The 25,654-nt window shown below is 38.6% G+C and overlaps 1 protein-coding gene and 1 long non-coding RNA gene across 7 annotated transcripts; one reads left to right on the forward strand and one right to left on the reverse strand.

Annotated features, from left to right (window-relative positions):
• Positions 1–3,695: 3,695 nt before the first annotated feature.
• LOC148115438 (uncharacterized) lies at positions 3,696–10,823 on the reverse strand. The gene is made up of 2 exons (XR_015732518.1): positions 10,703–10,823; positions 3,696–4,194 (listed from the first exon to the last, which is right to left on the reverse strand). It is a non-coding gene; the product is annotated as an uncharacterized LOC148115438 (long non-coding RNA).
• A 43-nt stretch (positions 10,824–10,866) lies between these two features.
• DDX39A (DExD-box helicase 39A) lies at positions 10,867–24,703 on the forward strand. Of its 6 annotated transcripts, none has more exons than XM_034407319.3 (11): positions 10,867–11,064; positions 14,325–14,535; positions 15,492–15,619; positions 16,785–16,877; positions 17,434–17,617; positions 19,849–19,967; positions 20,969–21,100; positions 21,252–21,361; positions 21,770–21,914; positions 22,195–22,342; positions 24,425–24,703. In XM_034407319.3, exons 2-11 carry the CDS (start codon positions 14,328–14,330, stop codon positions 24,439–24,441), a joined length of 1,284 nt encoding a protein of 427 aa, XP_034263210.1. In that variant the 5' UTR covers positions 10,867–11,064; positions 14,325–14,327; the 3' UTR covers positions 24,442–24,703. The 6 variants fall into 6 exon arrangements, with proteins under 6 accessions (XP_034263210.1, XP_087743435.1, XP_087743437.1 ...); XM_087887309.1 differs by having other exon boundaries at positions 10,967–11,064; positions 14,296–14,535; XM_087887311.1 differs by having other exon boundaries at positions 10,983–11,064; positions 14,325–14,627.
• Positions 24,704–25,654: the final 951 nt, after the last annotated feature.

A 25,654-nucleotide genomic window follows, 5' to 3' on the forward strand; every position in this document is an offset into this window, starting at 1 on the left:
TATTTTAATTATGGGAGACTGGAATGGAGTAATCGACTCTAAATTAGATAAAAAGAGTTTGGCAAAGTCTAGACTCAGATTACCACAGACCTTTTTTGACATGAAAGAAGATATGGAACTAAAAGATGTTTGGAGAATACATAGTTCAAAAGAATTGGACTTTACTTTTTTTTCTGATAGACATAGATCCTTCTCTAGGATTGACTTTATTTTGTTGACAGATGATTTACTTGTTAAGACAAAAAAAACAAAGATTTTTCCAAGAACTTTGACTGACCATAGCCCAGTATGGATAGAAATTGAGATGGACAAGGTTGAGAGACGCTCTTGGAGATTAAATGAGAATTTGTTTAGATATGAAAAAAATACAACAGAACTCAAAAAGCATTTGAAAGAATTTTTTGAAATAAATTTGAATAAAGGTACCCCAATTGAAATTGTGTGGGATGCAAGTAAAGCTTATATGAGAGGGGTACTTATCTACATGAACTCTAAACATAGACTGTTCCGACAAAAGAAAAGATCTGAACTGGAAATAGAAATAAAGAATAAAGAACAGCTACTTATTAAAAATCCAACAGATGAAAGAATACGTAGTGCTATAAAACTTTTGAAAGACCAATTTCAAATGCTTTTGGCGGAACAAGTTGCAACAAACTTACAATATGCGAAGCATAACACATTTTGCAACGCTAATAAACCGGGCAGATGGTTGGCCTACACATTGAGGAAAAAACAAAGTATACAGACTATTGATAGTATCGATATTGGAGGGAAAGAAATCTTTCAACAAAAATTAATTAAAGAAGCTTTTGTGGACTATTATACCAAATTATATGCTAAAGAGGAGGTGCAGAATGGACTTATAGAAAAATATTTAAACGATAAAAGAGTTACAAAAATTACTGATCAACAAAAGGAAAGAATGAATTATCCTATAACAGAGGAGGAGATAATAGTAGCAATCAAACAGTTAAAAACAGCCAAAGCTCCTGGCACGGATGGTTTGACTGCAGTGTATTACAAAACTTTGCAAGCTGAAATGGTGGAACAACTTAGAGACTTATTTTGCAATATTCAGCAAGGGGGTAAAATACCCCCATCATGGACAACAGCTTACATATCTTTGATACCAAAAGAACAAATCGGTCCTAAAAAACCAGAGAACTATAGACCAATATCTCTTTTGAATACAGATTATAAAATTTTTGCGAAAGTATTAGCCAACAGGTTGATGCCAGTAATTCAAAAGGTGATTCATGATGATCAAGCAGGATTTATCGAGGGCAGATATATGAAGGACAATGTAAGGCAAGTAATAGATTTATTGGAATATCTTGAGAAGAATAAACAGATCCCTGCAGTGCTGGTCTTTTTGGATGCAGAGAAGGCCTTTGATAGAGTGGATTGGAATTTTCTATTAAAGACTTTGAAAAAGATGGACTTTGGGGATCAATTTATACAGGCGATTTCGGCAATTTATCAAGAGCAAAAGGCACAGATTATTATTAATGGAAGTCTGACAACAGAGTTTAAAATTGAAAAAGGAACAAGACAGGGATGCCCGTTGTCCCCACTTTTATTTATTTTAACACTAGAAGTCTTGCTAAATACAATACGGGACTCTAATATCTTGAAAGGTATAAAGATTAGGCAAGAGGATTACAGAATAAAGGCATTTGCAGATGATCTGGTTGTTACCCTATCACAACCAATGGAATCAATAATCTTGATGAAGGACATTATACAAGATTATGGTAAAGTTTCAGGTTTTAGATTGAATCCAAAAAAGACTAAAATGATAGCTAAAAACATGACACAAGATCACAAACATGAGCTTGAAAGGAGGGTAGGTTTTGAGACTGTACCTAAGGTAAAATATCTAGGAGTTCAGGTTGCAGAATCAAACATGAAATTGTTTCAAAATAACTATGAGGTGTTGTGGCGAGAGGTGCAGAAAGATATGGAGACTTGGAAAAAACTGCAGCTGTCTCTACTTGGAAGAATAGCAGCAGTTAAGATGAATATTTTGCCAAGATTTCTTTTTTTGTTTCAAATGATTCCGGTGCTTAAAAGTGATAAACAATTGAAAGTTTGGCAATCTGGAGTTAATAAGTTTGTCTGGAACGACAAGAAGCCGAGAGTGAAATTGAAAATTATGCAAGATGTTCCAGAAAGAGGAGGTCTTAAACTTCCAAACCTACAGTTATATTATGATGCAGCAGCTTTAACTTTAACAAGTGATTGGTTTGGAAGTAAAAAGGCTGGAATATTGAATGCAGAAAGTTTTAATCTTGAATTTGGATGGCACGCTTACTTATTTTACGATGACAAAGTTGATAAAGTATTTAAAAGTCATATACTTAGAGACTCTTTGATGAGAGTTTGGAAGAAGCATCGATTCAAATGGGATTATAAAATACCGCTATGGCTGGATCTTGGTCATACTTTGTGGAATACAAATATAATGTCACTCGGGGGGTTTTTATATAAAGAGGTTCTTTTTACAGATGCGGGCAGATGGCAGCTGAAGACATTGCAGACACTGTTGGACGAAGGGATTAATTTAACTTGGTTACAATATAATCAATTACAATTGAGATGGAAAGAGGACCAAAAAACTGGTATTATGTTGCATGAGGAAGAATTGGTTAGACATATAAGGGAGAAAGGTCCAATGCATATCAAAAGGCTTTATAATGTTTTGCTAGAAAGGGACTCAGAAACTGAATTAGTTAAAGACTGTATGATTAAGTGGGCACAAAATTTCGAAGAACCAGTGATGTTGGAAACATGGGAAAAAATTTGGGTTCAGAATGTTAAATTTACACAGTCGCAGAACCTGAGGGAAAATTTCTATAAAATGTTTTATAGATGGCATTTAGATCCCAAAAAGTTGTCATGTATGTACCCTAATGTTCAGCCAAAATGTTGGAGATGTGAATGTTTGGATGCTACGTATTATCATGTTTGGTGGACCTGTAGGAAAGTTAAGGCTTTTTGGATAAAAATTTGGTGGGTCATGCAGAATGTTTTGAAGAAAAAAATTCAATTTTCTCCACAACTGTTTTTATTGGGTATAGTTAAGGGTTTTACATTGGGTGAAACAAAATTGATATTGTATATGATAACAGCAGCAAGACTGTTGATAGGTAAATACTGGAAGAATGAAGCCTTGCCCACTATTGAGGAATGGACTTTGAAGATGGCCAGTTTTGCAGAGATGGCGAAGATCTCAGCATACTTAAAAGATTGTTCACAAGAGACTTATGAATGGGAATGGAAAAAGTGGATAGAATATGTTCAGAACAAATATCAAACTAGGAAGTATCAAATAGCTTTTACTTGAAAATAATGTATTAGAAATTTTTTAATGTGATGAAGATAAAAAGAGAAATTATAAGGGGGAGGGAGGGGTTCAAGTTTTATACAAGTTTTATACTAAGGGGGGTTTTGTATCGGATATGAGTATATTGTGTGGAAGTCTGGGGGGAGGGGAGGGTTAGGGAGGGTTAGGGAGGTTTGGAAGTTTGGGGTGGGTGGTGGGGGGGGAAAAAGGGGAGAAAATGTAATTGTAAAACTTCTGCAATAAAAAAAAAAAAAACTGGCAGAATTATTCACTGCCTGTTCTGTCCCAGGCTCACACACGCACACAAACAGACAGCCGGGGGTTAAATAAACTGGCAGACAACCAATTCTTTCGATAAGAGGATTGGCAGCAACCCAGTAGCTGCTTGCCAAGAACTTTACTCATAAACAAAATACACAGAGTTCAAGAATTGTCAAGTCCAGTCCGTAATTAAATCCAAGGCAGATAATGTTGTTTCCAAAGATGCAATGTGACTCGATAGTAGTTAGTTTTGTCCATCACAGAGTCTGAATGGCCACCTCACCCCCTTATATCCCCTGTGGGGTGTGGTCCAGTGACTCAGCTTAATCTCTGGCACACCTCCTTTTCTGTTGGTTGCGCTTGTCTCCGACGCTGGCGTGGATCCAGCCAAGACTTATCTCCTTCACTGTCCGACTGTGAGGAGATATCTGGCTCCTGGCCAATCTCTTCTCCTACGGGAGACACCTGAGCCATTGCCAGAGAGGAGGGTCCTGGAGAGGGAGGCCTGGCCAACTCCTCTCCTTCGTGTTCGGAGCCTTCTCCCTCCGATAAGTTGGCCTCGGGGGTTGGAGCCATAACACTGCCTGAGGGAATACAAAACATGCATCAGTAAGAGACAAGGTCATGATAGTTTTTCTATAGCTTTTCTTTTTGAAGCATCAAGGCTGGATTGCTGGAAGAATTTTAGAAGTTTTTGAAACGGAGAACTTTCATTTGTTAGACTGAAAAAATGTTGTGTTTTTATGTGTTTTTATACTCTTCAAATAAGCAATAAGCTCCTGAAATGCTGTAGGATGTCGTGTTCCAGAGCTGTTAAAAATTATAAAGCTAGTATCAGTAAAAATAAGGAGCATCTTTTCATATTTCAGTTAGTAACCCTAAAGATAAATTCATACTTGAATTTATCTTTAGAAACTGAAATTGCATTGAGATATTGAATGCTATTACAAGTACCTAGACATGGTAAAAAGTCAAGTGTTATATATTTGCCCACGTTCTTTCAAGCATTTTAAAGTCAAGGAATACTAAAACGTTTCCAGAGTTTTAAGTGGTAAGCATGTGCTGTCACATTCTTTCCCATATAGGACATGTATTTCATTCACATCAAGGAGTGTAGGGTTCTTAACCTGGGCCCACAAGGATAGATTTCAGGGGATCTATGAATTTAGATGGGAATACTGGCAAGAAATCAAGAAAATGATTGAAGAAATAACCAAACAGAAGGTTGAAATGAAACCGGAGTTTTTCTTATTTGGAATGACTACACCACAATATACCAAAGAGATAAAATATCTTACTATTCATATCTTAACAGTGGTACGCTCAAAACTGGAAATCCGAACTATTACCAACAGAAGAAAAAATAATTGCGAAAATAACAGAATGTGCAGAAATGGACAGATTTACAAAGGAATTACAAGAGAAAGACGATACTGATTACTATTTAGTCTGGCAGAGATGGTACTCCTGGTTAGAGGGAAAGATAGGACTAATAAAATAATACTTTTTGAGAATCTAACGAAGAAACACAGACAATTACGCATGAGGAAGGATAGATTGGTTGTATGGATAAATAGTTAGAATGATTTCTAGAAAGTCATATAAATGTAATTGATATTTTTATACAAAAGAAAGCCTAAAAATAGAGTATAAATCTAAGACTTGGATATGCATAAATGTGTAAATAAGTAAATATGTAAAATAGATATGTACAGAGAGAAATAGGTAAAACAGAAAACAACCACCGATGCAACAGCTTCTAGAAGTCAGTCAGTGGACTGAGTTAGTGTTGGTTTGGTTTTTTTTTTTTTTTGTAATGTCTTAATGTCTTAATGTATTTATATTTATATTTTATTGAATTTGTATACCGCCCTACTCCCGAAGGACTCAGGGCGGTGAACAGCCATAGAATAAAACATATAAATACAAAATTTAAAATAAAATAAAACGAATTAAATAATTTGGCTGAACAAATTTAAAACCCCAATAATTTAAAACCAAATTTAAAATTTCCATTTAAAAAGGGGAAATCTTTATTCATGTCTGTATGTATTTTTGTTTGGTGTTCTTGTTTAATTTATAAAACCTTAATAATTATTTTTTTTTAAAAAAAGAATTTAGATGGGAAAAATTATCACTTTATTTTCACCTGTATTACTATATTGAAGGGACATAATAATAATAATAGAACAAGTAGAATTGGTGGGAAATAATAATGGAGTCAGTAGAATTGGTTTGACTTGCTGTTTTGCTTCTGTAAGAATTGCTTTGCTAAGAATTAGAACTACCTCTGCCATTTGTTTCTACCAGTGATCTCACTTCTATGTTACGTTTTTCGGTATCATTGTGTACCTGGTGGATAGTTCAAGAACTGGGGTTGCTAAGCACCCCCACACACCCCTTCCTTGCTGCACTGCCAAAGGAAGGGATGGGCCAGGGGGCCAGAAATGGGTACTAAGCTAATGCCTCTGAGGGTATAAAAAGGACCCCATTCCTTCCCCAAGGTGTGGCTATCTCCTCACATGCATTGTAACTGTATGTTCTGGATATAGTCCCACCCAGTATTTTGTTTTTGGCCATAAATAAAATCTACTTTTTTTTGCAAGCCTCGTCTTGAGTCTCTCTCTTTGGCATTCTGGTGACTCAAGTATATTTTGGGACCTCTTCCAATATTATATCTATTTTTATACTTTGATAACTGTACTTGAACATAATTGGTGTTTGTAGGTTTTACCAAACTTTAAAAGTGGCCCATGGCAGAAAAAAGGATAAGAACTCTTGAAGTAACAGTACTTTTCAGCATCATATTGACTCTTAAGATAGATTTCTAAACTACTTATAATAAGCACTGTTATAGAAAGCTGAGTTAAGCAACCTTCTGAGAACAGAACTTTATATGTTATATAAATTATTAATTTGTTTGAACAGAATGTGAATACACAAAGATACAAATTGCAAGTTGTTGACCACAATAATTCCACAGAAGACACCACCCATGATTTTCTAATTCATCAAGCAGAACACATTCAATGATGGCACAAAACTAGAGGGTTTTGATGGAATACAAACGTTCCATAAATCCATATTCTTTTTGCCATTTTGGGGGAAACTGCATATTTTTGAAAAATTCCTTAAGTGGTCAATTAGCCAAACTCTGCAAACATCCCACTTACAGAAGAGATTGTTTCAATGCAATAAGATCCAAACCATTCAATAGCAACACATTTTGGTCCATTCAAAACACCACACATCAATTTTCCTTAAGGAGCAGCAGGACAAGGTACTCAAGGACATTTTGAGTCTTATTGAAGCAAGGTACTCTTCTGCATGATTAGTGAGCTGGATGATCCGGCTCTTTAAAAAATGCTACCCATTACCACATTTCACTGGGAACAGCTAGAAGATTGAATCTGATAGCATCGGTCTATGTTTGTACAAATTGGCTGGTTGAGAAGTGGGTGTTTGCCATTTTCAAAAACACATGTGTTTTTATCCAAAACAATACAGCAGACATACTAGTAATCTATATTGTCTAGCTGTCTGTATGGCTGATGAATCAGGCAAGTTTGGCTCTGGTCAAGATGTGGCTATCTGGACTATATTCTAAATATAGCTGTTTTTGCCTGTCCATCAAAGTTGTGAGTCTTCCTACCTCAAAGTCTTTTAGTTTATATAACTGAGATGTATTTAATTCTAGGGTTGCCAGGTCTGCTTCCAAAAAATAACGGACAAGCGGGGGGTGGGTGGGTGGGGGTTAAGTAGTAAAAAAATAAAAAAAATTACAATTAAATTATATATTTTCTTACATTTTAACACGTATTAAAATAATAATTTCAAAACTTTACTTAAAATTCAAAACATCAAATATATTATAATAATATGTAAAATATTAAATTACATTTTACTTTGCTGTCGTGTGTATTTTTTATTTGACTGCGCAGCTTTGATCAATTCTTTGTGTTTAAGGAATAATTCTTTAATTTCAGTACAACACTGAGAAATATTAAAAAATATACAGTTCACTTCGAACTGATGGTACAAGCAGTCGGTTACGTTCGTCAGTCCACAAATTTCCCATGATGCTGAAAATTCGTTCAACGTTTGCATTTGATACCGGAATTGATGCACAATACTGGAACAGTTTCAGTAAACTCGGAGCTGGCTCTTTCTTGAAAAAGTATGTCCACTTATCAAGGGATGAATCGCCCTGCAGATGAACATAAACTTCTTCTAAGGCAGAAATTTAATCGAAGAGAGTGTTGGGTGGAAGTGTTTCTCGCCATGGTGATAATAACCAGATGTTCGTCATTTCTTCTAAAGTTGGAGGATTATTGCGATCAATTAGATTGAAACAATTTAGCGTCTCATATACTGAATCGGTGAAATTATACCACTTTTCTAGGTACGCAATGGCTCTTTGATACACGTTGATGGCTTCTTTCTTGAACTTTTGCATGGCATTCTCAGGCAAATGTTTTTTACGTAAGGCAAATAAAACTTTCATTCCAAAAAACTGCTCATCGTATTTTTTTTGCAAAGAATCACGCAGCTTACACATGATAATGTGAAGATCACATGCAAGAATTTTCTTGCTTTCCAGCTTCAGTAGGGTGTCTTGCATTATTGACATGAAGAAGTGTGTGAAATATAAATACAATTCTGAAATTGTTGGTTCATCGTCCTTTGCGAGTTCATTTTCCTGATCCGAAATAAGGTTCCAGATAACCTTATGGCACTCATCAGATCCAAGAGAAATAAAATACAATTTTAGAGATATACAGTTTAAAAGAAGTCTTTCGACTGCTTTAAACAAACTTAACCAACGTGTTGGAACATGGCGCAAAACTTCATGGAATTCTGACTCGCAAAACTCAAAAAATGATTTCAACTCTTCCTGTTTCTTCCCAGAATTCGAAAATTCAGCAAAAACCTTCAGCACTACATTTTCTATATCAAAAGATAACTGCTTTAATGCATTTTTTGCGCTGTTGTGTAAAATGTGATTATTGCAATGAGCAGCTACAATATTGTCATTTTCCAGCAATAATTTTTGGTAAACAGATTTGTTCACTCCATAATTGACCGATGCATTATCTGCTGAGTAAGCTGAAACATTATTTATTTCCAATTTGTTATCACTAAGAACTCGACACAGCTGATTTTTTATTGATGTAGAATCTTCGAAAGATTCCTCATAAAAGTCTAAAATTTTCACACACAGTCCTTCTTCACAAGTAAAATATTGTGCAACAACGGGATACATTTTGCGATTTCCCTTGTTTGATGCATCAGTGGAGAGAGAAAATGGAATTCCAGTTTTAAGATCATTGAGAACCAACTCAATAGAAAAAGGATACAAAACCTCATTGACAATAGCTGATGATTTGGTTCTTCCACAAGACATCTTTTTTACAATTTCTGAATCATCAAAAATTTGCTTCATTAACTTAATACCGCAATCTTGAGCCAGGAAAGAAATATGGTGTTTGATCCCATGGTAAGTTTCAGCCATTTCAGCTACAGTCACTTTCTCACTGAAAGAGGAGTCTTTAACAATGAAAACGAATTGATTTGCTTCTTGCTGGAAGCTATTTTCTCCTTATCTAAATGATTTTTTGTGCTTGCATGCTGTGTGACAGCTTTTATACCATTATATTCAATTGTGAACGATTTCTGACACAATTTACAGTAGGCCGTCGTATTTGTTCTGTCGGTTTTGTTGTTGGTAATCCATGCAAAAGTAGCTTCCCAATCTTTGGTGTATTTGCACACTCCTCTCTTTCATTTTAAAGAATCCGAAATCTCGCCACTGTCACTCTCATCATTTATTTATTTATTTATTTATTCAATTTATATGCCACCCTTCTCCTGAGACTCAGGGTGGCTTACAATGCGTTAAGCAATAGCCTTCATACTTTTGTATATACCTGCTTAGTAGGGCTTTTGGGCCCCCCTAAGTGGTGTTCTTTTTTATACAAAGTCAGCTTATTGCCCCCACAAACCGGGTCCTCATTTTACCTACCTCGGAAGGATGGAAGACTGAGTCAACCTTGAGCCTGGTGAGATTTGAACTCGCAGTAATTGCAGGCAGCTGGCAGCTTAAGTGCTAATTTAACAGCACTTTAGTCCACTGCGCCACCAAGGCTCCTATCTATCCTATTTGACGCCATTTTAGATCAGTCGACACAAGCTACAATACATTTTAAAAATGTGAACTGTACATAATTCTATAATATATTTTTATTTTAATCTCATCATTAATTTTTTCAGAGAATCGAGTTCAATGGATATTCGATCTTTGTCTCATTCTAATTTATGAAAAAAAAGACAACGCGATTCTCCTATCCTTATTCTCTTAGACTGTACAGCTTTAGATTACGTACCATTTCATCATAAAGCTTTTGAATAAAAAAAATGTCCACTATTTTGTGAAAAAAATAGTGAACATAATGTGAAAAAAGCGGACGGTCCACTCAAATAGTGGACACCTGGCAAGGGTATTTAATTCATTTGGCTGAATGGGGCTGTTTTAAAAATCTTAGCCTCGAACAGCTACAGAAATAGAATCAGTTCCCATGGACGTCCGTAATCTGCGGGCAACCCAAATATTCCGGTCCTGTGCAAGACTTGTGAGTTTGTCTGGCAGACAAATAGATGCTCCAGGAAGTTCTGCATTATTCTGGAGGGCTTGAGGAGTTTAGGGTTATAATTCTGAAACACTTCCACTTTATTTAAAAAGTAAGCATTACAATTCCAGGTTTTAATTTATCTCAAACCCAGCCCACTCTCTTCCATCAATCGCAATTAACAGAAAGCCATTCAAACGCATTCCGTTCCTTATGATTGCCTCTTTTAAAATCCCATCTTCCTCGAAACAGTTCGGGTTCTTACATAGTTACATAGTTACATTAGTAATTATTATTTACGAATAATAATACTAAAGAAAACCAATTTCTTTAGTACAGTGCGTTATTGCTTAACGCATTGTAAGCCGCCCTGAGTCTCCGGAGAAGGGCGGCATATAAATCAAATTTAAAAAAAAAAATTCTTATTCCTAAACATAAAAGCACTCGACGACTCATCTGCCCTCACCCAAAATGGCGATCAGTTCCTCCTTCCTTTCCACCACCATACACTCGATAGAGAAACTTCAGGTGCCCCGACTTCCCTTTCCCACTCTCGGCAGCCATTTTTCTTTCTCTGTAACCCGCGGGACTTGAAAGACCGGAAGAAGCCGGCACGCATCCTTCCAATGCAATCATTAACCAAGGGCATTGGATTGGCAGGCCTAAGAGACAACGGTTTCCTTCCCCCTTTGGTGGGGAGGCGGGACTTTATTTGACGATGGCCAATTAGAAGGGAAAGAACGTCCTTCCCCAATCCGCCCTGTTCCAATTGGCGTGGGGCGAGCGTTCGGCGGTCAAAGCAGGAGCTCTCGAGCTGGACGTGGGCAGGTGAGCCGCACCGTGAGGCGGGAGGGAAGCGGCGTGGAAGCTCCTACGGGCAGGAGAGAGCCAGGCGTGGGGCTCCTCGGCTTTCGGCCGCCGTTCCAGCGGCCGGTGGTGGAAGAGGCGCCGGCTTGGTGTTCGCGGTCTGGGCTGCACACTCCGTAACTGGGCCGTTCAAACCATTTACTTTACCCTGCTGGTGTCCGGGCACAACCCTCCTCCTCCCCCTCCCTTTTTATCATGGGAAGCAAAAGGCTCGGCCTGCCTGTCCGCCTCCCCAAGGAAAGCGGCGCGGTAGGAGAGGTGGACGCTGGGCGCCGTAAGCTTGAAGCCGCCTCTCGGTTTCGGAGGTCGTCGGTCAGGTAGGAGCCCCGCGGCTGGGCGAACTCATGGCGACGTTCCGCTTTCAGCCCTCGGCTCCATCTTCCGCCGCCGTCCAAGTCCCTGAAGCCTGCGCTTCCCCTTCCCTAGGGCCCTTCGACGAAGTAATTCACCTAATCAAGGTGAATTAAAAATAGACAGGGAATTATTAAGTTTCTGTTGGAAGTTTCCCTATAAGCGAAAGGTAACGTCGTGCTATTTAAATATGCATATACACACACGCATAAATACATATATATACACACACACAACACTGCAACCAACACTGGGTTGTTTGCAGTGTTAACTTTTCAGTAGTTCTGGAAATAACATTTCATCTTTGCTAATTTTCTTCATTTTTCTGTTTACTTTATTGAGTCGTTGTTAGTTTCGAAGTCATGTCCCACCCATCGTGACCCCGTGGACAACATTCCTTCAGGCCTTCCTGTCCTCTACCATCCCCCGGAGCCCAGTGATCACATCCAGCCACCTCATTCTCTGTCGTCCCCTTCTTCGTTTGCCCCCAATCTTTCCCAGCATTAGGCTCTTCTCCAGTGAGTCCTTCCTTCTCATTAGGTGGCCAAAATATTTGAGTTTCATCTTCAGGATCTGGCCTTCTAAAGAGCAGTCAGGATTGATCTCCTCTAGAACTGACTGGTTTGATCGCCTTGCAGTCCAAGGAACTCGTGGGAATCTTCTCCAGCACTATAGTTCAAAGGCCTCAATTCTTCGGCGTTCAGCCTTCCTTATGGTCCAACTTCCACAGCCATATATTGCAACTGGGAAAACCATAGCCTTGACTATACGCACTTTTGTTGGCAGGGTGATGTCGTGCTATTTAAATTTGCGTACAGTATGTACATACACCCACTTCTGGGTTGTTTGCAGTGTTTCCTTTTCAGTAGTTCTGGAAATAATATTTCATCTTTGCTAATTTTCTTCATTTTTCTGTTTACTTTATCGAGTACCAAACCTTATTTATTAGATGTTCACCTCACCTTTTCTTCTCAAGGGGGGATACAGTGTTCAATTATTTCTCACAAGAATAACCCTGAGAGATAAATGAGTGGCCTAGACTCATAAATGGTGGTGGTGAATTTGGACCTAGGTTCTCCTAATGCTGCATCTCAACCACTACGCTTTTTTGCCCCAAACAAACAAAAGGCTGTTTCATATAATGCAGTCACCTTATGCTTTGAACCTCTTGGTTTGTCTTCTCAATGCCAAGTCCCACTCTACCAACAGGGAGATGTGATATTAATGTCCAGTATATCAGGAGGTCTTTGGGTTAGGGAAATCAGATGTATCTTTATAGGCTACCTAACTCCCAAATTATTCTGGGTGGTTTACAACTAAAAAACCAACATACAGAAAATATAATTGACTGGAAGAGCAAGATACCCAAACAAATCAACAAAACAAAACAAAAAGGAGTCTGTGGTCCCCCTGTTCCAATAGCCTGGGAGAACAAGGTTTTTGGCAATTTCTGAAAGAACTTAAAGGAAGGAGCCACTTGAATCTCTAGGAGATGCTCCTTCTCGAGGGCAGGATATATTACCATATTGTGAACCATTTTTTAAAACGCAATTTTGTTTAATCCTGTCTACTTCAGTTTGTGTGCGTGGGTGCACACCTGAGTAATGTCAGCTCTTAGTAGATGAACAAGTCCATGAAGTTCTCTTGGCAACATTTTTGGAAGTAGTTTTCCATTGTCTTTCTTCTAGGGCTGAGGGAGAATGTCACTCAGCTGGCTTCCTGCCCAATATTATACTAGAATACACAATCTCCTAGTTTTTAGTCTGATGGCTTTAATCACTACATCAAAATGGCTCTGCATTAATGGATATGTAACTGTAAATAAAGCCTATGGAAATTAGCCGATAGGCTGTCTTGGCTCCATGTGAAAGAGTTGGTTAAAATTGGGTACCAGCCATTAAGACTGGCTGTCAGTCAACATTTGTATTTCTTAATGGAGACTTCAAGCAAAAATCCTTGAATGATGAGCAAATTACCTAGCCCTTTCTCTATAGGATTGATGGAAGCCTCATTATGATTAATCTGTAACTTATCTTTTCTGTTCCTTGGCAGATGAAATATTAATTAGAAGAATTAACACTGAAAATGAGTTTTCCTAAGGTTAATGAGAAACATGCAGGAGGACAATATTTTTATTCTTGATTTAAAATCAGACTGTTCTAAAACAAGCAATGTCTGCATAGCATTCTTTGAAAATCCATGAAGAATGATGGATAAAAGTATATAGAAAAGAAATTGATGTCTACCTTTATAAATACAGTTAGAATAGCAGGGATGAGATTTACAACTACAGCACTATAGTTTTGTCATTGATCATTGAAGACTTGTTTGAAAGATAAGATACGATGTGTTGTTAATATGTTCTGTGGCCTGATGAGACGGCCAGACCACTTAGTCAGAATGTTGTCAATTTCTTGCCCTCTATTTTAGATTATTTTTACAACAACTTCGACATGAAAAGTTTGTATTAAGGGGGAAAGGACATATCTACTATGTCTACTACATATCTACTACATGGTAACATGGTTTTGGTAGCATGTATGTGAAAAGACAATATTGCATGTAGCTTTTTTAAAAATGGCAACTGACTTGAAAAATAATAGCTGAGGATGGAAAAATGAGTGATACTGATCTTAGGCTCACAAGTTGTTTGAAAAATTTCAACTTCGAGATGTTGGAAAGTTAGTTAAGCTCTATCAGTAGGATTTGCTCAGAATTGATGGATATAAACAACTTCAAGCTAGAGTCTATTAATCGTTACCTCCAAGTATATCTGTAGTTCCATTTTAGTTTTGGTTTCCCTCATCCTGGATTTAGCTGTCATCCATCAATATATTGCAGACGTCCTGTGCTTTTTGCTTTCCCTGAAGGATATGGCTGAGCAGGATGTGGAGAATGAGTTGCTGGATTATGAAGATGATGAAGAGCCTCAAGGAGTGACAGATGCAACTCCTCCCCCTGCTAAAAAGGATGTGAAGGGCTCTTATGTCTCCATTCACAGTTCTGGCTTCCGAGATTTCCTGCTGAAGCCAGAATTACTTCGTGCCATTGTGGATTGTGGCTTTGAACATCCATCAGAAGGTAGGAGCTGAGCCAAGGCCCTTGGCCTCCCTCATCAATCAGCCCAGTTCACCCACCGGGAAGCAACTGCCAGTGGTGCTACGCGGTGCAGGGTGAGAGCTGGGGGCTGCAGGGAGCAGGGGTGGGATGGTTTGGTTTTAATTGTTATCAATGTTGAGTCTAGCGCAGCCACTATGATGATGATCTGGTGGGGAGCTCTGCAAATATTGCTTAGCGCATTGTAAACCGCCCTGAGTCTCCGGAGAAGGGCAGCATATAAATCAAATTTAAAAAAAAATCATATTGGAGATTATTACAATTCTGTGAGAAAGTATTTTTTATTTTTTTTAAATTTGCATATCTTAGAACATTACCGGAACTTAATTGTGGGACCCACCAATATATAAAAAGAGTATAAGTGAAAAATAACAAGTCTGGTGCTTGTTTCTTTTACTTCTTATTAACATATTTTACATGTTATTCAATATATGTGAAAAAAGCAATCACACGGTTTAGGAATTCTGAAAGAGATCAAATAAATTTCACAAAACTATATCATCTTTGATGCAAGATCTAAATTCAGTCTGGCACAAGAGACACAATTTTTCAGCCAACTAACTGAAATCCTTTTAGCACCTGAGCTCCCTTTATGATATGGAGTAGGATCTTATATCTAAGGGAAAAGGTTGGGGATTTGCAGTAAAAGTCTATTATGGAATAGCTAATCCACATCAAAGTTCTTTACGATCTGTTATATTTGTCTTGTAATTCAAAGTGATGCATGGATTAAATGCCAGTGGTCTGAAAACAGTATTATTTTCTTATGGGATATGTATGTAGGATACTTAAATCTCCAAGGATATAATAGGAAAGAAGAGAAGCTGGGATCAAGGCTTTCTGGAGTTCTACATAGAAATGAAATATTTTCATATCCCCGGTGACTCTTGTGTAATTCTTTTTTCTTCTTCCCCTATCAGTACAACATGAATGCATTCCTCAGGCAATTCTAGGCATGGATGTACTATGTCAAGCCAAATCGGGCATGGGCAAAACTGCTGTTTTTGTATTGGCTACTCTGCAGCAGATTGAGCCACTGGATGGGCAGGTATGTAAAGGATGTTGGGAAAGAGTTTGTTAACAGAAAGCTAAATACCAAAAGAAGGTGGTAGGAATCTTGTAAATGTGATTCAGCTGCTTCCATGAATGATTTCTTTAGCAATGATTCTGGGCATGGACACCAAAAGGAACAAAAATTAATGGAGATGCTGCTTTTGGTTTCCTGATAAAGCAGTTGAATTAGCTTCAGTGTGCCCTTTCTTAGCAATTCCAATTCATAAAGAATCAGATTCCATTTGAGGTGTTTTAGTAGTTTTATCTCTGAGGTGTGTGTGAGGCGGTTCTATTGAACCTCTACCTCTTAACATGAATTTCTTGCATATTTAAAGGGAGTAAGACTTTAATTACACTATTAGACTTCCAGATGCTTTCAACTACATGTCTGCTGTTGCAAAATGTTATTTCATAGTCACGCAGAGACTTTTTGATTCATGTAATAATAATTTATTAAATTTGTATTTTGCCCGACTCTCAATGGCTTTTGGTGGCTCACTATAGTCAAAAGAAATTACAATAAAACATAAAAGGAACTGGAGCATGCCAACCTGGAGGATGTAATCTGCCAGGTAGATGTTATAAGAGATAGGCGGTCCTTCAAATAACCAGGCACTATGTCATGTAGGAACTTGTAGGTAGCAACCAGTGTCTTGAAATACACCTTGAAGTAAATTATCAACCAGTGCAGCTTGAGAGGCAGAGATGTCACATTGACATGCCTTGAGCATGCAGTATTGCTTTTGTTACAACAATCTGAAGCTTCTGGCTGGTCTTCAAGGGGAGACCTATGTAGATAGCACTGTAGTACTCAAGCCATGAGGTAACATGGGCATGAGCAACTGTCTAAAGGGCCCCTTTGATCTAGGAAAAAACACAACTGTCTCACTAGATGAATTTTGTGAAGGCTTTCCTGGCTATAGCTGCCACAGCAGGGACTGTGAATCCAGGAAGACCTCAAATCTGTGCCAACCTTGAAGGGAGAAGTGCAATTCCATCCAAGGTCAAAGATGGAATATCTTCAGGCCTGGGTAATTCAGACACCCATAACCACTTTCTCTGGGAATAGGACTGAGTTGGGGATAGCTCCTCCCCATCCAAACAACTAAAGAACCCTCCTTTTGATGCCTTTGTATCAATATTTCTTTTAATTCTGCTAGGTCTCAGTGCTAGTGATGTGTCATACCCGAGAATTGGCATTCCAGATCAGTAAAGAATATGAACGTTTCTCAAAGTATATGACCAGTGTCAAGGTGAGGGGCAAGTATTGCTTTGGGTTTCAAAATATTTAGAATCTTTAATATCTTTTTAATCTCTGGGAATTCACATCTGGTTGTATTACCATCCTATCAAAAGAGTGATCTAACAGGTCACAGGGTAGTCTAGTATTGTATAAAAGCTTATCTTGGCCTCCTTGTGCCCGTTTATTGTTTCAAAGTGACCAAAAATTTTGAAAGATAACTAGTATGAATCGTAGCTTTCAAGAGCTTTCTTTATTTGTTTGTGTGTATGTGCATCTGTACCTTTCACTTATTGTTGATCCCTGGTGACTGCCTAAATTAGTCCCTGCATTTTTATTAATTAAATTCTTCAGAAATGGTTTGCTGTTGCTTCTTTTCCACAGCTGATTGACTAGCCCAAAGTCACCCAGCTGGCTTTGTGCGTAGGATGGGACTAGAATTCATGGTTACCTGGTTTCTAGCGTATTACCTTATTGCTACACCCAAGTGGCTGTGTTTGAATGTTATTTACTGCATTGTATAAAGAATGTGTTGCAGAGTCATTGAGTGATTTCTGATTCTCCTGCAGGTATCAGTTTTCTTTGGGGGGCTTTCTATCAAGAAAGATGAAGAGGTACTTAGGAAAAACTGTCCGCATATTGTTGTGGGAACCCCAGGCCGTACTCTAGCATTGGTACGCAACAAGACACTCAACCTGCGCAATGTGAAGCATTTTGTGTTGGATGAGTGTGACAAGATGCTTGAGCAGCTAGGTAAGAGAACCTGGGGAAAGGGAGGCGGGTGTAGGCTGGAGAAGTCAAAATAAAACTGGAATTGTTTATGGAGTGTAGAATTCTTGATCCATTGTAAAAAAATAGCCTGATGCCCAAATTAAAGGACAAGACACTGAGATAGAGATTTGGTGTGCATGATTCAAACTTCATTTGAGCAGAGCACCTATTTATTATTCAGTAAACAATCAAACCTTTTCAGACATTAGGAAAACCTGAAAAAGGTTTTTAATGAGTCTATTTAATGCAACATTTAACCAGCTATTTTCAGGTGTTCATAGAAGTGAGCTGCTTTTTAAAAAATGCAAGTTGCTATGCTTGCATGAAGTCTGAAGTATGTCTTCCAAATTATCTTGGAAGAGTGCATTGCCTGCTAGTAGTAAAGTAAAGCTATTTTAAAGGAATGTGTCAGTAACTCCTATCACTTTTCAGATAGACGAGTGGCTGTTAGTGAGGGTGCAAATCATAAGACAAAACCTAAAAACTACAGCTTAAAATGAGTTGGGATGGAATTAAAGTGCAAAGACTGAGGGGAAAAAAAAGAGGTTGGCGATATTTCTGAATTACTCAGCTTTTTCTGATATATTAGAAACCTTTCAAAAAGAAACTTATCACTCGCCCTGAAGAGAGGGCCTTATGACAAGGTAGCAGTGAAATAGAAACGCGTGCAAAGTTGTCCTCACTTTGACATAACATAAAAGCATACAAAACATACAATGTTTGGAATGCCTTGGGCTTGGAATTCTTCCGCGATGGTCTGAGCAGCACTCAACACATTGGGCAAAGTTATGTTCCATCAAACTTAGAAAAGGGGTTGTTTTCAATTCAAAACTCTTCAAACTGGAAACGTTTTTCATATTACTATTGCAAACTTACAGCTCTCTTTTTGCTGTGCTGTCAGAATCTCCTTATCTACAAAATGCAATCAGCCAGTTTGTCCAAGCAGACAAACAATGGCTTAATTCTTTTGTGTAACCTAGGAACAGACAGCTTTGTGTGCAGGTACAAGCCATAAATCATCTGTGCAATCAGATGTCCTTCAAGATTTGAATTACATTGCTAAACATGACAAGCATTAAAGTTAGCATTTGTAATGCAATTCTCAAAAAGTTGTAATCCAAAATGTACAAAAAGATGCCAGTCTCATATATGCTGAGATGAAAATTCGAGATGATCTATATGGCATTTAAACATACCTGAAGGGAAATCTTTATCGGCTATATAGTAATAAAAGAAAAGAGATGCCCATTCACAAGATGTCTACTATGGTGCACATAGCTACTCACAAACTTTCACAGAAATGTTTGCTAAAACATTTCTGAAAGACAGATGGCCTATCTGAAAGACAGATGGCCTATCCAAGAGGTAGAATATAAAGCCTTAGAAAAGAAACTCTGTTTGTTTCAACTGTCCTTGTGATTGGGCTCATTCTCCCCAGATGCTTTCCTCCAAGACTTCCATTATCCAAGAGTTTGCCTTTCTTTCTCACTTCCTCCTGAGATTTATTTCCACATCCATTCTGTGCTTTCCTTCACTGAGCTGCCTTTCCTTTCTACTATACTTTTTGTAGACTTCCCTATTTCCTTTTCTTACTTGGCAGATCACTTGCGATTCAACTTCTACCTACTCTTCTTTCAAACCTTCCTACTGATCAGCTAAAGGTCTCCATGGTTTTCTATTACAGCCCCAACCCAGCTCATCTCCTTCTTGTTCTCTTTTTGCATCTGTTCCTTTATTTCTTTGAGAAGAAAGAATAGTTGGGAGCACATGAAAGCTGAGCATTAGCCTCTAATTACATTATTATGACTAATTACATGCAGCCCAGTGGCATTTTGGAGAATAAAGATGTCAAGTGCTTGTTGTTTGAAATGCTTTTGTAAAAATCACAACTATGAGCAGACTATGTCAAAGGTGGATGGGGAATTATTTTTGGTACCGTTTTGCTTATTTTTGTACTATGGCTGATAATTTTATATGGAAGGGTACAAAGAAAAAAGTCACTTGGTTTTACAAGTTGTAATCAGAAGAGGCAAGATGAGTTGAGAAAGCTCTCTGTAGAAATGGTTAGAGCGCTAATGTGTCTCTGTTCTCTCAGCCATTACAATAAAATATTGAGGGTGAGAAATAGTGAAAGGAGTGGTTGAGCTAATGAATTTTCGAACTTCAAATCTGCCTTTATTGGGAACTTTTATTCTTATCCGTGTTTCTTTTAGACATGCGCCGTGATGTACAGGAAATCTTTCGATTGACTCCCCCTGAAAAGCAGTGCATGATGTTTAGTGCCACCTTGAGTAAGGAGATCCGGCCTGTCTGCAGGAAGTTCATGCAGGATGTAAGCACTAAGTCTCATCTTTTGCTCCCAGTGGGGGTAATGCATGCAACATATACACAAAGGAGACAAAATAGAATCCACTGAGGCAATTTTGTGTTCCCTCTCAACATCCTGTTTGGGGTGAAGTGGGGAGGGTTGGAGCAGATTGCGGGTACTTGAAAGCAGCAAATGTCAGTGGCTTAATCATGCAAATACCCACAATTATAAATCAGGGCATCTGATTGAAGTAAGTAAATTGCAGAATTTACATAATTATATTGTTATACATTTGTCATCACGTATGCTCTCCTCCTAGCAACATTACAGATACACTAGAAAGAAGTCCTCAGTTGGAAGAATGTACTGTGCTGTTTAAGTGAAAGAGCACACAGCAGTTCACAATTCAATAAAATCATAGGGCAGACTTTGCCCTGAGGATTACAGTCACAGAGCCACAGCCAGGTAAAGAGAAAGTGGCTAGCTGCTTAAGGCGTAGGAAAAGTGAGGACATATTCTTGTAACTATCCTGCCACTAGCACAGATTCAGGTGCAGTTTAAGAAATAAGCCATGGCTTATTCAAAACCAGGCCGCATGAGTGGTGGGCCGGCATGCACACATGCACGTGCCAGCCTACCACATTCGTAATTTGAGCTGCATATGTGTGCCAGTCAGCCACTTGCACGACCCAGTTCCCCTCTCCTCCCCCCTCCCTAAACTGCAAAGATTGGGGACTGCTGTTCATAGTAGTCCTAGGAATAAAATAGAGGAGGGCCATTTTTCTATGGTGGCAAAAATCAGAAGACGTCCAGTAGTTCCCTCTTCAACTAACACATTTTATTAAAAGGCATAAGCTTTTGTGAGTTAGGGCTTACTTCATCATACATACCAGATGTAGGAACAAAAGTTATTTTTGTAGATTTCAGAATTTTTGTATTTTGACTTTAATATTTAATCATGAATGTATGTGTATATGTATGCACACGAGAGGATTTTGCTTTAATCATTTGTTCACTACTTTCAGCCCATGGAGGTATTTGTAGATGACGAGACAAAGCTGACTCTACATGGTCTGCAGCAATACTATGTAAAGCTGAAGGACACAGAGAAAAACCGCAAACTTTTTGACCTGCTGGATGTACTAGAGTTCAATCAGGTCTGTATGAAAGGATTGGCAACCATGGCTTGTAAGTGATATTCCACCTTTTGGGGTTGGAAGCGGAATATGGCCACAATGGGAGCTGAAGGCTGATGGAGATCTGTAGGGCTTCCAGATCAATTCTTTTTTGCTCTCCCCATCCCTGCAGGTTGTGATATTTGTAAAGTCTGTGCAGCGCTGCATGGCATTAGCCCAACTTCTGGTTGAACAGAACTTCCCAGCTATTGCTATACACAGAGGCATGTCTCAGGAAGAGAGGTGAGCAGCATCAGACTATGAATCCTGAACATCGAGTGGAGTATCTATGCTTTTGAGAATGGAATATGGGGGACAATGTCTTGATGGTAAAAAAATCAAGCATTGTACTACCGTGTTTCTCTGAAAATAAGACTCAACCAGAAAATAAGCCCTAGCATTTTTCAGGATGCTCATAATATAAGTCCTACCCCAAAAAGAAGCCCCAAGATCGTCATCCAAATAGACTCATTTAGTACAGTATTTTCCCGAAAATAAGACCTAATGCATCTTTTGGAGCAAAAATTAATATAAGGCCCAGTCTTATTTTCGGGGAAACACTAACAAGTTCTAAGTTCTTTGGGTCTAAGAATCAGACTTGGCTCTGGAAAGGAATCGTGTAGTTCAAGGAAGTAACTTTTTTCCCCCTAGGCTCTCTCGATATCAACAATTCAAAGACTTCCAGCGTCGTATCTTGGTGGCCACTAATCTGTTTGGCCGTGGGATGGACATAGAGCGAGTCAACATAGTTTTCAACTATGATATGCCTGAGGATTCCGATACCTACTTACACAGGGTGAGTGTGTGTGGAAATCAGAGTTGCCTTCTGTTCTAATACCTTGCCACTTGCGATAAGGAGCTGGTGGCTTGCAAAGTCTGGATGGCGTCTAACCACTCTTTTTCGTGGATTCCCGGCCTCTTTTTGGATTTGATGTTGCTGATGAAAATTCTTAAATGAAGTTTGCCTGATTTTAATTGATCATCTAACTGATTTATCTCTCTGACGGATAACTCTGAAATAATGGATTCAGTTTGGGGAGGAACTTCTTTTAATCCTTGATACAACCTTCTCGCAGGTGGCCCGGGCTGGGCGTTTTGGTACGAAAGGCTTGGCGATTACCTTTGTGTCAGATGAAGGTGATGCCAAAATCCTCAATGAAGTACAGGATCGCTTTGAGGTCAACGTGGCTGAGCTCCCAGAAGAGATAGACATCTCCTCTTATAGTATGTATTGATTGATTTAAACCTTTCCTCATTGCATTTTATCCTGCCATAAATCTTATGTTGATGATTCCCAATATATAACCAACGCAAAATAAAAATAGCATAAAATAAGAGTTTAAAAAGTGCAGTTGTGACTCTCCCCAATCCCCAAATACCTCCCAGGACAGTTTCCTTTTTACTATTTTCTGGAAAGTCAGCAGGGAGAACACTAACCTGACTTTAAGAGGGAGATTGTTCCACAAAAAAGAAACTGTGACACAAATAGCATTTGGAATCACCTCACAATAGGGTGACTGTCAGACAATTTTGCAAGGATCTGCGTACCTGATTAAGAAGATAGATCAGAGAGGAAGTGAGGGTCCAGGCGTATAAGGAATGCAAGTTAAACATTTGAACTGCACCCTAAAACCTCTTGATAAACCTGTGCAATATAGACTTTATAGCAGGGCTCTCCAAACTTGGCAACTTTAAGACTTTTGGACTTCAATTCCCAGAATTGCTCAGACAGCCATGCTCCACAAGTCTTAAAGTTGCCAAGTTTGGAGACCCCTGCTTTATAGGAATACGGCTGCTCCAATATATGACATTTAGGACTAGTTGTATTTTCTGAATCATCTTCAAAGGCCACACCAAGCAGAGTACATTACAGTAACCCAGGTGTACAAATACTCAACTTACAACCATTTGTTTAGTGACAGAAGTTACAATAGCACTGAAAAAAGTGACTTGTGACTGTTTTTCACACTTATGACCATTGCAGCATCCCCATGGTCACATGATCAAAATTTGGGTGCTTGGAAGCCAGTATGTGTTTATGACAGTTGCACTGTCCCAGGGTCATGTGATCACCATTTGTATCCTTCCCAGTCAGCTTTTGATAAGGAAAAGTCAATGGGGGAAGCTGGATTCACTTAATGGCCGCATGATTGACTTAACATCTGCAGTGATTCACTTAACTGGGGCAAAAAAAAGTTGTGAAATGGGTCAAAATTCACTTAGCAGCTGCCTTGCTTAGCAATGGAAATTTTGGACTCTTATGTATTCGTAAATTGAGGACTACCTGTATTGTACTGAGCCATTGTTACCAGAGGGTTTTGTTGTTGTTTTGCAGATCAGAGATAGAAAATTACAAGTGTAGCCCATGCAGGATAATTAACCCATTTCTGTTTCTGGGCATCCTATAGACCAGTTTTCTTAAAGTTGGTTCTAGGATCCCTAGGGGGGGGGTCCCCCAAGACCCTGTCAGTGGCCTGTAAAACCAAAATTATTTGCCAGCTTAAAAATGAACATTTTTTAAAATAATATATTAAATCCCCAATTGTGAGAAGAGGTAGCGGTACACTGTAAATCTTCAATACAGTAAATACAGACATAGAAAAACTTTTTTGGGGCGGCCTCAATAATTCTTAAAAGTGGAAAGAGATCCTGAGAGAAAATAGTTTAGGAAACTCTACTATAGAAGAATAATTGTGTTGCTACTTGTGTCCTACTTAGGGGTGCTAGACCTGTGCAACCGAATGATGGAAACAATGATTAGCCAAAATAAATAGCCAGTAGCAGCCATGGGTGGAATAGGTATCAGTTGCTGGTTTGAAAGTAAAGACTCTGGCATCATCTGTAAACTGTGTTCTACATGTTTTATAATGGAAATATGGAAAAATGTGTTAGTATAAATATGTAAGATGAATATTTTTCTCAGTTAAATCTTCAGTTTGTTTAAGAGGCCAGATGATAGGAATGGGCAAAAGGAAACCATGAAGTGGGACTGTTGGGGGAGGGGGCAGAGGTGGCTGTTTTACCAATAAGGAAGGCTGTTAAGGACAGGATATGACTGGTAAAGTTTCCATGTATACTTCTTCAAAAGTGGACCTAACTAATGGCGAAGCAAAGCACTGATAACAGTGCCTGCTGAATTGCACAAGAGGACAGCTTTAAACTGCCAATAGAACAGCCCTCCTAGCCTTGGAAAGTTGAAACTGGACTCTAGGAAAGCCTGCAGCAACATAGAGGCTGCATTCAGCTAATTTGGCTACTAAGGATGACTGAGTAACTGACTGCTTTTTTCCATCTGGTCTCTTGCAGTAGAACAAAGCCGGTAGCCTGAGTTCACGGAGCCGCTTTTCTGAGCCCAGAGTGGAACAGGAGGTTGAGCACATCATCTCCTGAACTCAGAGGAATATCTTCTTGAAAAGATACGCTATGCAATATGTAAGGATGTTGGTTGTTAACGTGAAGTCTTTACAAAGTGCCAGATGGTATTTTTGCCTCAGCTCAAGCCTGGGGGCTTTTTTAATTAGATGTTTCTATTTTCTGAATAGTCAGCCCCTGAGGCTATGTTTCATAAATAAAAATTTAAAATAACTTTTTCTGGTTGTCTTAATGCATAATGAATCTACTGGTTACAGAAAACACACTGATACATATTCTTGCTTGCTTCTTCCACTTTCTGCGGTCTCCAACCTTCATTCCCTTGACCTACTTGGAGTGCTTTCAGGATAATCAATTTACCTTGTGTGTGTTGGACTTCTCTCTAAGATATACCTTTGTCTAGTCTTCAGTTGGTTTCAGGTTTGCTTGAGGCTACTGTTTACTAAATAAACCAAGATGGGAATGGAAGTCCTCAAGAGGTTGCCAGTCTTAAGAAAGAGGTACATTCAGGAGCACTGTCTTAGTATATGATCTCTCTTTACTTACATCTACCTAGACCTTCCATTATCCAATCTAGATGGAGTATCCAAATTTAAAAGTCTGTAGAGATTCTCAGTCATCCACGTCATGGTTGTCCCAAAAGTGCTTTTTCAGGAGGCAACTGGACTTCCTTGGTTTTTTTTCTTTTAAAGATGTTTCGCTTCTCATCCAAGGAGCTTCTTCAGCTCTGACAGGATAGGGGAATGGAAGGATGTATATTCCTTGCACACAGCTGGTAATTTGCATCTTTTTAGAGGGTCCTTGAAGATAAACCTCCAAGTGCTTCAACAGCCATGTAAAAGGATGCAAATTACCAGCTGTGTGCAAGGAATATAAATCCTTCCATTTCCCACTATCCTGTCAGAGCTGAAGAAGCTTCTTGGATGAGAAGCGAAACATTTTCAAAAGAAAAAACGAAGTCCAGTTGCCTCCTGAAAAAGCATGTTTGGGATACCTATTTACTTTTTCGGAAAAATAGCATGACTTGCAATTTCAAAATAATAAAAAGATGTAGGAGTACAGCTGTATGGTAGCACCAAGTCAGGAGTTTAATAACACCTTTTTAAAGAATGTTGAAAGGCATAGGTTTTTTTTTTAGCTATAGCCCACTTATCGGATGCATGA

The sequence above is a fragment of the Pantherophis guttatus genome, chromosome 2, assembly GCF_059756535.1.
Source record: "Pantherophis guttatus breed Tessera chromosome 2, ASM5975653v1, whole genome shotgun sequence".
Lineage (NCBI taxonomy): Eukaryota > Metazoa > Chordata > Lepidosauria > Squamata > Colubridae > Pantherophis > Pantherophis guttatus.

Excerpts from the sequence above, each read along its gene's own strand:
- DDX39A (XM_034407319.3), top strand. The coding sequence starts at position 14,328 with ATGGCTGAGCAGGATGTGGAGAATGAGTTGCTGGATTATGAAGATGAT. Across the intron at positions 15,620-16,784 it reads TTGAGCCACTGGATGGGCAG|GTCTCAGTGCTAGTGATGTG; the intron begins GTATGTAAAGGA and ends TAATTCTGCTAG. Across the intron at positions 21,362-21,769 it reads GGCATGTCTCAGGAAGAGAG|GCTCTCTCGATATCAACAAT; the intron begins GTGAGCAGCATC and ends TTTTCCCCCTAG.